Here is a 14,097-nt window from a genome sequence, read left to right on the forward strand (position 1 = left end):
TAATTCTTAAAAGCTTTGTGTTCAGAACCACTGTTTTTAATATAAAGGGTGCATGAATTGACATTTAACATGATGAGATAAACAGGTATATGTACAATCCCATACTTCACAGAACTAGCCTGTGTTCCTTTCCCCCCCCACTGTAATGGTTAAGAATCCAGGGTGCTAAATAGCAGTTTCTGTGCAGTCTTAGGCCACATACAGACATCAGACCATAGTCTTTGGAAAATGAAAGATCACAGACCAATCTTACCACCCTTCCTGTAGTATAAGAGCCATACTCTACACAGTCTTTTCTATGGAGCTGAACTCCACATCAGGAAAAGACTCCTATTAGACCTACCGGTAATGGAGTTTCTGATTGTCATCCGGGACAACCTGAGATCCGGTCCCGCCCAGGATCTGTGGAAACACACCAACAAGAAGTTTAAAAGCCCCCGCCCACCCTCCATCCTCAGTGCGTCTGAAAGTAAACATAGACTAGAAACACCAAGATGAAGGAAAAACTAGACACCTGAAGGTGACTATTAAGATAATACCCTGTGCTCCTGAAACTAACAGAGAAAGGTGCGAGACAGGAGAAGGGAAGGGTTCTAGATGTTTGTCCCGGATGACAATCAGAAACTCCATTACCGGTAGGTCTAATAGGAGTCTTTCTCTAATTGTCATCCGGGACAACCTGAGAGATAGGCAAGAAGTCTTAACAAGACAAACATCTCACCTAGGGAGGGACCACTGCCTGGAGCACCTTTCTGCCAAACGATTGGTCCTGCTGAGATAACACATCCACTCTGTAGTGTTTGATGAAAGTAGATGCACTCGACCAGGTTGCTGCTTGACAAATCTGTTGAATGGTAGCTCCTGCCCTTTCTGCCCATGATGTGGATAAAGATCGGGTTGAGTGGGCTGCAAATAAAACCAACAGGTTGCTAGACTTCCTAAATTCTCTTGATCTGGCAAGATAGGTTAGTAAGGAACGTCTGACGTCTAAACAATGGAACCCCTCTTCTCTGGACCCCACAGGTTCAGTACAAAAAGAGGGAAGGATAATCTCTTGAGACCTGTGGAACTCTGAAGACATTTTTGGGAGATAGGCCGGATCTAACCTGAGTCTAATACTGTCAGGACAGATAATTAGGAAAGGATCCTTGATGGAAAGAGCTTGTAAGTCACCTAAGCGCCTAGCCGATGTGATTGCAATGAGAAAAGTTATTTTAAGTGTCAAAAATTTAATATCAATATCTTCAATAGGCTCAAAAGGGTTTTTCATAAGACTATTCAGGACTTAGAGACAAATCCCATTGTGGAAAAATCTTTTGCTTCACCGGAGTTGATCTCTGCAAAGCTTTGAAGAAATTTCTGAACAATTCTTCCTGAGCTAAATGCCTGTCTAGCAGAATGGATAGAGCTGAACACTGTACCTTAAGAGTACTTGGTGCCAGCTTCATGTCAAACCCGTCCTGGAGGAAATCCAGAACTGAGCTTGATAGCGTATGGTTCTTGTTATGAGCCTCACACCATGATAAATAAACTTTCCAAACCTTACGGTAAATCTTCTGCGTTATCGGTTTCCTGCATTTCATCAATGTTTCGATCACTTTTTCCGAAAGACCCTTCTGTCTAAGAATTACCCTTTCAGGATCCAGGCTGCCAGATTGAATAATTGTGGCTTGGGGTGCGAGAGCGGCCCCTGAATCAAAAGATCTGGACGAAGTGGCAGAGGAAATTGAGGTTCCACTGACATCTTCAACATTGTTGCATACCATGGTCTTTTTGGCCATTGGGGAGCTATTAGAATTAATCTCACTTTTTCCTTTTGAAGTTTTCCTAGTACCTGAGGAAGAAGCACAGTTGGAGGGAAAGCATAGCAAAGCTTGAACCTCCATGGGAGACTGAGTGCATCCAACCCCAGAGACTTCTGGCATCTGTGTAGCGAGAAAAAATTCGCTACTTTTGCGTTCATAGGGGATGCGAAGAGGTCTATCTCCGGGATCCCGAATATTTCTGTTATCAGTTGAAAAACTTCTGGATGAAGTTCCCATTCTGTTTGATTTACCTCCTGACGACTCAAGAAGTCCGCTTCCACATTGAGGATCCCCCTTATGTGGACCGCCGACAGCGATAGAACCCGAGGCTCTATCCAAACGAGAATCTCCGCGCAGAGAGACATGAGCTCGCTTGATCTCGTACCCCCCTGCTTTGAGAGATACGCCACCGTCGTGATATTGTCTGAAAAGACCTGAACGTGATTCTCTTCTATTAGAGACTGAAAAAATAGAAGAGCTCTCTGAACTGCCAGAAGCTCTCTGAAGTTGGATGACTTCCTGCTTATAGCCTGGGACCAATTTCCCTGGGCATGATTGCCCAAAGACGTTGCTCCCCAGCCCCAAGAACTTGCGTCTGTAAAAATCTTTATTGGATCGTTTTGCCTCCAGAATCTCCCCGTCTCCAGGTTCTGTCGGCTCAGCCACCATCTTAAGTCGACCCTGACTAAGTCTGGGATCGAAATTCGTAGATCCAAGGACTCCCTGGATCTGTCCCAATTCGAAAGAAGGAGAGACTGAAGCATTCTCCCGTGCGATTGAGCCCAAGTGACTGCCGGGATTGCTGTTGAAAATAGACCCAACACTCTCATAATCTGCCTGAGAGACGAAGTCTCTTGGCTGATTAAATTGTTTATTTCTGACTGTATCTTTATAATCTTTTCTGTCGGCAGGAAAATTTTCTTTTCTAACGAATTTATTTTGTAGCCTAGAAAAGTAATTTCCTGGGTCGGGTTTAGAGACGACTTGGCGTAATTCACAATCCAGCCCACCTGAACCAGAGTGTGGATCACTATATCCCTGTGGGTTTTGGCTAGATCTTCTGTCTCCGCAAATATCAACAGATCGTCCAGGTAAGGGACAATCGAAATTCCCTGAAGCCTTAAACCCTTCATCACTTCTGCTAGCACCTTGGTGAACACTCGCGGAGCTGACGCTATTCCGAATGGAAGAGCTTGAAATTGGAAGTGACGAATGTGGGAGGGAGCTCTGATTGCGAATCTCAAAAATTTTTGATGTGCCGCAAAAATCGGAATGTGCAGGTAGGCGTCTTGAAGGTCTATTGAGACAAAAAATTCCTTGCCTTGCAATAGGGACCTTACTGAATATATACTCTCCATCCTGAATTTCTTGTACGTCAGAAACGGATTGAGAGATTTCAGGTTTAAAATAAACCTGAACTCCCCGTTGGCTTTCTTTACCAGAAATACGTGGGAGTAGTATCCCTGGAATACTTCTTCCTGGGGAACATGAATAATCACTCTTTTTTCTAGAAGTTTCTGAATTTCCAATTCCAAACCCTCGGCTTTCGCTCGATCCTTCGGAATTGGATTTACAAATCTCCTCTGCGGGGGCTTGACAGAGAATTGCAGGCGATAACCCTGACTTATAATTTGTAAAACAAACGGATTGGGATTCAATTTCTCCCATTCTAACTGAAAATAAAGAAGTCTGCCCCCTACTGGCAGAGAGTCATTTACCTGGTTTGGGGGGGGGGGGGGGATCAGTCCTCCCGAGAGTAAATCCCCCTCTACCTCTCCCTTTCGGAAAGGACCATTTCCTCTGCACATTCCTGTTTTTGGTTGGCTCTGGCTCCTGTCTTTTAGGGACAAAAGGCCTTTTACCCTTAAAACTTTTCTTCTTATTTGGGAATTGTTTCCCCTTTTCGGCTGACCGGGAAAGTACTTCCTCTAAACCTGTGCCAAAAAGAAGATTACCTTCAAATGGAAGGGCACATAATTTGTTTTTGGATGTCTGGTCCCCTTCCCAGGTTTTCAACCACACTGCTCTCCTAGCCGAATTAATAAGTGCTGTCGTACGGGCTGATACGCGAATAAGTTCTGTAACTGCGTCGGCTAAAAAGGCTACCGCCTTAAGAACTACTGGAAGAGAGGCTGCATAATCTTTTAGTGGAACACCTTTAGAAATTTGTTCAATCAAATTGTCCATCCATATTCTAAGATTACGGGAAATGCAGGTGGCCGAAATACCTGGGATGAAACCAAACGCAGCAGATTCCCATGCTCTCCTGAGAAGTGAATCTACTTTCTTATCCATCACGTCTTTAAGGACCCCAGCATCCTCAAAGGATAAGTCCGAATCCTTGGAATATTTGGATAGGGACGCATCTAATTTAGGACATTTAGTCCATTTATCAATTTCTGCCTGAGAAAAAGGGAACTTTCTCTTTGCTGATTTTGGGATAAACAAGGGCCTCTCTGGATTTTGCCACTGGGATGTAATGATTTCCTGCAGAGTTTTATGGATAGGAAATACCTTACCCGTGGCCTGACCTAGACCAGAATAAACCTGATCCTGAGGGGTAAGTTCAGGAACTGCTTCCTTAATTTGCTCAGTAACATACACAGCCTTGAGCAATTCAGAAGACTCATCAGGAGAAAATAAAAATCTGGGAGTTTTAACTGTTTCCTCTCCCTCTGATCTGGGCTGCTCTCCTTCCTCCTGTGATATATTCTCTGATAAATCCTCCCCCTCCTCCTCTTCTCTATCTTCCTCTTCCTCCTCAACCCCTAAGATGTCGGGCAGATTTGAAGGCTGAGAGGGAGTAATATTGGAAGGACCTGGAAGAGGATCTATAGCAGGTGGCACAAAACTTTCTTTAAAATTTGTCTAACGTTTCTTGCATGTTTTTATTTACTGATTCCATAACTCCTTTCAAAATATTAGAAGTTTCTGAAACCACAATAGCATCAGTGCAGGCCTGACATATATTCCTAGGGGTCTCTAGGGCAATTTTGGTGTTACATAAAACCACATCTTTTATATTTAGGTGGTGCAGTAACTTTGGGCTCAGTCTTTGCCTGGAAAAAAACACATGACAAGACATCCACTGAGATATGCCATATTGAGGGGATAAGTAAAAAACACATCCTCCACTGGAGGACTTACCACCCCAGACCCGGATTGCTGCACCTGGGAAGAGGATTTGGCCGCCGCATCTGCCTCCCGCTGTGTCGGCTGCTGCTGCGGCTGAGGTTGCGACATCCTCTCTGCTAGCGGTGCACTTGCGGAGACGCCAGGAGCACGCTCTCTCAACTTCCTGGCTCTCCGGATTCCGCCTCCTCCTTTAGCCGCGTGACCGATGCGTCACTTCCGCCTCTCTCCGATTGGCTGGATCGGCTGTCAGACCGGATGCGCCTTGCAGGGCCGGCGTCTGACGGAGGAAGGAAGGTATTCTGGTCACACTCCGCACGGAGACCAAATACCTGGCTGCAATATATTTTAGAGGAGGTCCGCGGCTAGCGTTACCTCTGTACGCCTCGCCACCGTCCTCTGCCTCCTCTGGGAAAAATACTCACCCTCTGGTGAGTACAAGAAAAATAACAAACGGGAGCTTGCTTCTTTAGGTGTTTCCGTCACGGAAACACAGATGAACTGAGGATGGAGGGTGGGCGGGGGCTTTTAAACTTCTTGTTGGTGTGTTTCCACAGATCCTGGGCGGGACCGGATCTCAGGTTGTCCCGGATGACAATTAGAGAAAAATCTTTGCAAGATGCTGCACACACAGATGCTGTACAGACACAAAAGATCAGTATCTGCAAAAGATCTGTTCCTGCCAAAAATCCATTCCTGCAAATTGCAATGATAGTCTATGAGATCTGCAGATCATCATACACACATGATTTAACTGACATTCATCTGCAGATCAGATCCACCAGGATGGATTTTCAGATCTGCAGATGAATGTCAGTTAAATCATGTGTGTATGATGATCTGCAGATCTCATAGACTATCATTGCAATTTGCAGGAATGGATTTTTGGCAGGAACAGATCTTTTGCAGATACTGATCTTTTGTGTCTGTACAGCATCTGTGTGTGCAGCATCTTGCCAAGATTTTTTTCTGATGTGGAGTTCAGCTCCATAGAAAAGACTGTGTAGAGTATGGCTCTTATACTACAGGAAGGGTGGTAAGATTGGTCTGTGATCTTTCATTTTCCAAAGACTATGGTCTGATGTCTGTATGTGGCCTTACTGTGTTTTTGAGCGTGTTTCCTGCCACATTACAAAACAGATAAGTTAATTGACTTTCCCCTAAACAACTGGCCATAGACTACGATGGACATACAACTATGGTAGGGATTATATTGTGAGCTTCCCTAAGGGATAGTTAGCAACAAGACTATTCTCTAAAGTTCAGTGCAAACACACACACACACTTTTCCTGTTATTTTCCTGTGATCTATTTGTGTTTTAGTTTATGGTCAGCTCATTTTACATGTAAAAGATCTCATCTTAAAATCTCATATGAGCTCAGTCAAAACAGGAAACTGAAATATGACATCTCTTTAGCCCTAACTGCAGAGTTATGTAAAAATCATTTGCCTCAAGGATTAGATTAATTTCCCCCTTTACGCAATGTTGTAGAGCATGATATTAAATAAGGACATCAGGTCACATTAAAGGAAGGCACATCCAAATGACCCAAAATTATCTGGTGACAACCCAGTATTGTAGATACAAAGCTTGCATGTGTCACTGAAAAAGAGGCCCTTGTGAAAAGTGTTTACCAGCCACTAAAGAAAGCATAATCTTACCTTATATTCGGTCATGTTTAGATGAAATGTAAATGGCAGTTCATAGCAAATTAGAAATATCTTACCTTGCAAAGACGTCGGCACTGAGCACAGAACCTATGATGTTCCCCAGGTGAGGGACGTTATTCACATAGGGCAGAGCGCTGGTAATGAACACGTTTCTCTCCCCCTCCACAGGCAGACTGCAAGTGATGAACACAATATCAGCATAAGACAGTGAAGAATCCTAGTTTAATATATTCTAGCACATTATAACTTTCACCCACTTTCCAATTAAGTTCCCGTTACATTTTTATATTTGCATTTATACAAATTCAAAATATTTAGAAAAAGTACATTTATAATTACCGTATATCGCACAAAGCTGCAGAGTACACTCATTTAAAGCCAAATGAGTTCATGACAGAGGAGTTGGATGAGGATGACTTGGGGAGTAACGTTTGACTGTGTGCAATGCTTCACGTAATCACCTAACCCAATTATGCAATCCTCCATCAAGCCTGACACCCCCGAGCCTACATAAATTTGGCCGCTTCAACAGTTGTCACAGCTCCCTCTTTTTACAATTTGATCTGGGAGTGTCCTCCTGTAGCAGATTTTTGGCAGCAGGTGGTTAATTGATGGCCTGCCCCATCACCAGGGATCCTCCTGTATGCTTGCTGAGTGTCATTTCAAATGAGAATGTTCAAATCCATACTAAAGTTGATAGACTGAATCATTGCTTGCAACATGATAAAAGTAGCTTGGAAATTACTAGTGCCCGAAGTGCAGGTGTAGTAGTACGATATCAGTAAATTTACCAAAATACTTCACTCCTATAGTAAAATATTGTTAATATTTTACTATAACCCAACCTCTCCCTACTCTTACACAGAACCCACTCCCTGGTGGTGCCTAACCCTAAACCCCCATTGTCGCGACCACTATTTGTAGCTGCAGTTTGCATAGCAGTAGCTCTTTTCAACACGACGTGTCTTAGGCCTGGAACCCACTACAGAACGCTATTGCTAATGGCAATAGCTAGCATTTTGCATAAGCGTTTTGTAAGTGATTTCATTAGAGTTTTTGGTAGCGATTTTAAAAAGTTTAAGGTTTCTGCCAGCGATTGTGTAGGGATTAGCGCTTTTAATCCTGATTGGTCCTTTGAATTTTTTTTTTATTTTTTTTTACAGTGTGCACTAACTTCAAAAACGCTAGCAACATCGCTCTATGTTTTGATGAGCGATTAGGCCAGCGTTTATATATTTTGCACTGCAGAAACGCTAAAAATGCTGCATGTCCTGCGTTTCGCGATTTGGCAATCGCGCCAGTGGAATATGGCCATTCCATTAACATTAGCTGAGTGTTTAGGGGGGGGAAAAAAAAAAAAAAAAAAACAAAAAAAAAAAAAACCATAGTTTGAATTGCTCCCTAAACACTCAAAATCGCTCTAGTGGGTTCCAGCCCTTATGCAGTTTTCAACTGCTCCGGATAAAATCCACAAAGCTTTTTTTGTACAAGAACTTCACTCTAAGTTTTAAGAGATGCTACGTATGCTTTACTGTGCTGAAGCTATTCAGAGAAGCACGAGATGAGCAGTCTGATGCACTTTTAGCAGCCTCTGCCTTCCCCAGGGTGCAGCTTTCAAATCATTAAAGCGGACCTGAACTCAGAACGCAAGCTTTACTCTAAAAGATAAAGCAGCATCATAACCTTTAGAATAAAAAAAAAAAAAAAATGAAACGTTACAGCTGATACAAATCCTGCAATAAATCTGCACTGTTTCTACTTCCTGCTTTAATGGAAGCAGACACTTAATATCCTGTGCTTTCAAAATCGCCTCTGCGCCATGGCAGTCAGCTGACAGCTAAGGGATCAAATTTCAACCTGTGATCAGTCACAGATGAGGGGGCATTAGACAGGCTAGGCTCTCTAAATACCTACAGGGTGCATTTCTCTAGGTTTTCCTTCTGTCTTGTGCAAGAGTTCAGGTCCACTTTAAAGTATTTCTGAAGTACAGCGTGAACACGTATAAAGGTGTCCATTAACGGTGCAATTTTTAGCAAACAATCTTATATTCTCGAAGACAATTCAGACCAGGAGGGGGGGGGGGGGGCAGTCCTGCTGATCTTTCTGGTCAGTGGGGTCTAAATCACACACGGGCAGCTAATCTCAGATTTATCAGACATCTGATCTGCATGCCTGTTCAGGGTCCATAGGTTCAAGTATTAGGCTCCGTTCACATTAGAAACGCGGATGGCCACGCATGCGGAACGCAACGCGTACGATCGCACGCCATCCGCGTTTGTATGCGTTGCTGATCCCATCACTGAAAAGTGAATGGGACAGCCACGAGTTTTGGCAAAAAAATGCGTGCAGCATGCGTTCCCGGACCGCACAGGTCCGGAACGCATGCAGTGTGAACATCAGACAGTGCACTCTATGCACTGTCTGATGTCGTGCATGTCGGCCTCCTGCACGCGTTTCCAAAACGCGGCTGGAAACGCGTGCAGTGTGAACAGGGCCTTAGAGGCAGAGGATCAGCAGGACATCCAGGCAATATGCATTAAACGGCAGCAAACATGTCAGCCACCACATCCCTCACCCCGGGTTCCCTTTAAAGAATCCAACTTGCGATCATACATGATTTTGTTACAACCATATTTACGAAAAAATAAATCTAACACACCACTCAACCAATTCTGTAAGAAAACAATTGGTAATGCTATAGTTCAAGATTGATTGGGCGCAGGATCTTCTGTTTTCATAAACTACAATCTGAATACTCATCTGATCAAAACTAAGATCATTCGCTACAAAGTGTACCATAATAAATGGGCACCTTCAGATACTTGCGTAACTAAAAGACATGGTACACAATCTTGCAACATACTCACATTGGGCGTTGTGGCTGTTTTTGTTTCCGAGCAGCACTAGGACTTTTTTTCCAAGCTGCAACGGCTTCTGCAATGTCCTGCTCAGACACTGCCTGGGCTGCTGGCTCTTCAGCCTGACAGAGGATTAGAACAAGGTGAAAAATTGATGTGCTTGTTACTGACTGCAAACAAAACCTAACAGTTATAGCAAAGTGCTAATTCCAGCAAATGTTTAGCTCCGGTTAATCATGCATGTACAATACAGAGGGATTTTTACGGTTCATTCAGATGAAGGAAATGTCAAAATGTCTACAGGGTAACAACAAACTAGTGGAATTCTCGGAAGTGTATCATCTGCAACTGTCCCTTGCATTACAAGGCTTGTTGCACAGAGGAAATGCAGGCAGATGGAGGCACTGGATGAATGTGTGGTGAACAGGGCAATAGCTGGGAATAAGGCCCCATTCACACCGATGATCACAACGCTACAGATTATCTCTAGCATTTTGCCATAGCAATTTTTTTTAGCAATAAATGCAAAAACAAAACAAACACTTTTGCGATTTTTGAGCAATCACAATTCAAGTTTTGAATACACTGGGATCGCTTTAAAAAGCGCAAAAAAAGGATTGCTGCATGTAGCGCATTTGCATTTACCGCGAATTGCTGGCAATCGCGGCAGTGAGATCACTGCCATATAGTTTACATTGCACTATCGGTAAGTGCATTACCGGTAAGTGCATTACCGGTAAATGGCTGCTAATCACCCCAGTGTGAATAGGCCCTAAGAGCTTGTACAACTTTTCAGTTTAGGTCACCTAAAAATTTCATTCATGATGATTTCAGATGCCATTTCAAAGTGTGCACAGGTGTGACAACTATATCCATGTGCTGTAGTTTCCCACTGGTCCCCCTAGGCAGGAGAACACTCCTTGCCCAAGGCCTACTCTGCAATGATTGTGCCATTAAACATTTTGTAGTTTTATTCTGAATCATTGCTTGCATTCTTCTATAATGGATATTCAATGGAGGTAATTGATAAGCAGAAGCATAAATGTATTTAGATTGTACTCTATTATGTGCAGGCATGCTGTATTATGGGTTAAGGTTTGGTTCACACCACCCGTTTTGCCAAATCACAAAAACTGACATCCAATGGCTGCGTGGTTCCCAGGCAGTGAGAGCGCCTGGGACCCCACGGTCCCTCGGTTGTATGGGGGCATTGGGAAGCCTCCCCGTGGCGCTCCTGGATAGTGCTAGAATCTGACAAGAATCTGGTGTGTGCCACGCACTAAAAACAGATTGCCACTAAATTTCAGAGTTAAATCTATTGAAAAAAATCAAAATGCATTATTGCACCATTCAATCCAATGCAACTCTATGGGCCATCAATCTGCTTCCAGCAGCTGATTGGCCTAGATTTTCCATCCAGACCGATCAAGCAAAATCGGCTGAGCGATCATGCTTCCCGCTGCATTGATTTCTAGCCAATGCGATCAGAGCGGTCGAATCAGCCATAAATTGATGGCTAAAAATTGACCAGTGTATGGGCCCCCTTAGGAGACAGGATCAGCAGGACTGTCAGGCAACTGGTATTATTTAAAAGGGAAGTAAATAGGTCAGCCTCCATATCCCTCTCACCTCGAGTTCCCTTACAGGTGCAACTAAGCCACCTGATCGTTGTCAGATTTTGGAGTGTTGGACGTTAATCAGGTGTGTATATGTATGGCAAACTACAAGACAACAGGCGGTTTGCCCGATCCATTCGGCAGCTCGTCTCACACGACTGTTGGGAAGATATCGTTTAGTTGGTCACATGTGTACATTGTAGTTTGTACGACATGGTTTTGAAAGCGGCCAGGTTATGCAGTTTTGCGTGCAGTATTTAAATGAGTTGGTCTTTTAGTTGGTTGGTGTGTGAAAAATACTTCGTGTCAAAGGTTTGCTGTGGTGTTGGTCATGCACTTTGTTGGACCTGTGTACGAGCCTTTAAAGCCTTACACACACACACTACTAGACTACTCAGCTGAGGCAGCCCGTCTGGGCTTTCTCTGCTGAGAATCTATCCAGTGGTCTGCTGACATTGCTGAATTATTTGGCTTGCCAGATCTTGAAAGAACTTCCGGAGGCGAAGATTACAATCCATGTTTACTCACCTAGGGCCTCTTCCAGCCCATAGCAGCCGCTTTAGTACCTTGCTGCAGCCCCAGACCTCCTCGGTGTCCCACTGGCCACCCGTAATGATTGGCGAACCCCTGGCGGGTTGCCGATCATTTCGTGTGGCCAACGGAACATGGAGGAAGATGAAACAGCTGCAAGAAGCTCCAGGTGAGTAAACCGATTGTAATCTTCACCTCGGAAGTCCTTTGAAGGGAACCTACTGAGAAGGATATGGATTTTTCCTTGTAAAGTAACAGTTGCCTGACTCTCCTGCTGATCCTGTGTCTCTAATACTTTTAGCCACAGCCCATCAACAAGCATGCAGATCAGGTGCTCTGAATGAAGTCAGACTGGATTAGCTGCATGCTTGTTTCAGGTGTGATTCCACCACTGCTGCAGCCAAAGAGATCAGCAGGACAGCCCAGTAACTGGGATTCTTTAACAGGAAACATCCATATCCCTCTCAGTTAAGGTTCCCTTTAAGCAGCAATCGTCAGAAACATCTATTGTTCCCCTCCTTACCTCACCCATGGAAGTCACTCCGTTATTACAGCAGCACTCAGTCTCATTACTTAGAAGAGGTGCCACTAATGTATGCAAGACCAAGTTTCAAGTCATTGTGCTGTGTGTTTACAGAGAAAAGCAGGTCCCTTACTGCTGGTTCATTGGAGGAAGCCTTATATGGCAGCACATGTAGCTTTTGTAGATAGGCTTTAAAAATGGCCGCTCCCTGGTCCTTCATAATAGATTTAGCAACTCTTTTGCACTGGTCCAATTCAGAGACTCTTTTAAACCAATTCTTAAATGATGTCAAGTCCTCTAAAATACAAGAAAAAAAAAAAAAGATTTTAGTTCAACGTTTAAAAACAAAAAATTTCCCCCCAAAAAACACAGAATAAGCTTACCTGAAATATTGGTTACATCTGCGATAAAAGGGTAAATTGTTCCCCAAACCACGATATCAGCAACTGACAATTCATCCTACAAAATCACAGTTCAAAAGTTCAATAAAAAAAAGCACTTTATTAAGCACACACAACTGAGTGTAAGGTTAAAGGGGCCCATACACTGGTCAACTTCAGCCATCGATCGATTCTATGGAATCAATCGATCGGAAATCGATTTTATCAAATTAGCGATCTGCCGCAGATTTCGATCAATTTGATCTGACAGGATGGAAAAAAAAAAAAATCTAGGTCGATCTGCTGCCAGTCCTCAGAGTTGCATTGGATCTAATAGACCAATAATGCATTTAGATAGATTTCCAATAAATTTCATTGTGAAAGCTATTGGAAATCTGTTCCTAGTGTGTGGCACACATCAGATAGATTCCTGTCAGATTTGACAAACAATCTGACAGAAATCTGATGGTCGAATCTGCTGCAAATCTATAAGTGTATGGCTACCTTTATGCACGCACCAATATCAACTCCTAATCAATTAATCTGATCAAAATTATAAGATTATCCATTGAATGGGAAGTGCAGACTTATGTTTTTCTTATCAAAGAGTGTTCCAAGACTTTGCCCCCAATTCAATTGATTTTCTCCTAGATGAAACTTTAACTCGTTAACCTTCCTGGCGGTAAGAACAAGCCTGTCTCATACATAAAAAGAACAGTACTTTTTGCGGTAAGGATAAGCCAGGCTCTTCCTGCACTTCCCAATACTTACCACTGCAATCACCTCCGATCCTCCCGTCTGCAGCATCCAGTGTCCGCGCCCCCTTTAGCCGCAAGGGATGCTCTGTGTCCGCTGGATCTCGGTCAGGCGGGCAAGATGGCTCCCAGGAAGAGTCATGATGTGGTATGTGCGCCCCCTGCTGACTGGTGCACATATTGTATTATGGATGTTTTTTTGGTTTTCTTTAAAGAGTAACTGTCAGGCTGCAGAAGCTAATTTAAACCTCTATTCTCCTGTGTTAAACAGTTTAGACGGAAGCCAAAAAGGCAATAGTGAAGATAAAAATCTCTCTTTCATTTGATGTGTGCTTATCAGCAAAGCTGTTAGACCCAAGCTCTTAAGAGGACGCAAGCCGCAAACCATACTGCAAAGCATTCTGGGGCCCTCCCCTCGGCTGCTAATGAGAAGTTACAGGGTCAAGTAACAATAGCATGTAACTCAGTCCAGCGCACAGCACTGATAAATCTCCCGGCAGAGTACACTGCAGGAGTCCGCTATTGTTCCTAGCCACATGGCTCATTAATATTCACTGCAAACTAGTGTTATTCAGTACGAGCTTTTCTGTGATCAGGAAGCAGGGAGGACATGACGACACATTTGGCTTCATAGGAGACAGACAAACATGGAGCCTGCCATGAGCTGTCAGGAGCATCATTCTCTGCAAATACTATATAAAGATTCTGTAAAAATCCAAACGTGGACAGTGAAATGCATATGTAATGTAAGTACAGCCTATATTTAGCTACTGATATATGTGTTTATTTTCTCTGAGACCTTATACCTAACAGCTCCTCTTTAAA

General features: G+C 43.5%; 1 protein-coding gene across 2 annotated transcripts in view; it reads right to left on the bottom strand.

Annotated features, from left to right (window-relative positions):
* MARS1 (methionyl-tRNA synthetase 1) overlaps positions 1 to 14,097 on the bottom strand; it is a 66,645-nt gene that overhangs the window by 41,042 nt on the left and 11,506 nt on the right. For both annotated transcript variants that reach the window (XM_068267440.1, XM_068267441.1), the window contains exons 5-8: positions 12,521 to 12,596; positions 12,271 to 12,434; positions 9,477 to 9,589; positions 6,666 to 6,782 (exon numbers count right to left, since the gene is read on the bottom strand). In XM_068267440.1, the coding sequence (XP_068123541.1) occupies positions 6,666 to 6,782; positions 9,477 to 9,589; positions 12,271 to 12,434; positions 12,521 to 12,596 (470 nt within the window). The remainder of the gene's footprint in view (positions 1 to 6,665; positions 6,783 to 9,476; positions 9,590 to 12,270; positions 12,435 to 12,520; positions 12,597 to 14,097) is intronic.

Source organism: Hyperolius riggenbachi, chromosome 2 (genome assembly GCF_040937935.1).
Source record: "Hyperolius riggenbachi isolate aHypRig1 chromosome 2, aHypRig1.pri, whole genome shotgun sequence".
NCBI classification, from domain to species: Eukaryota; Metazoa; Chordata; class Amphibia; order Anura; family Hyperoliidae; genus Hyperolius; species Hyperolius riggenbachi.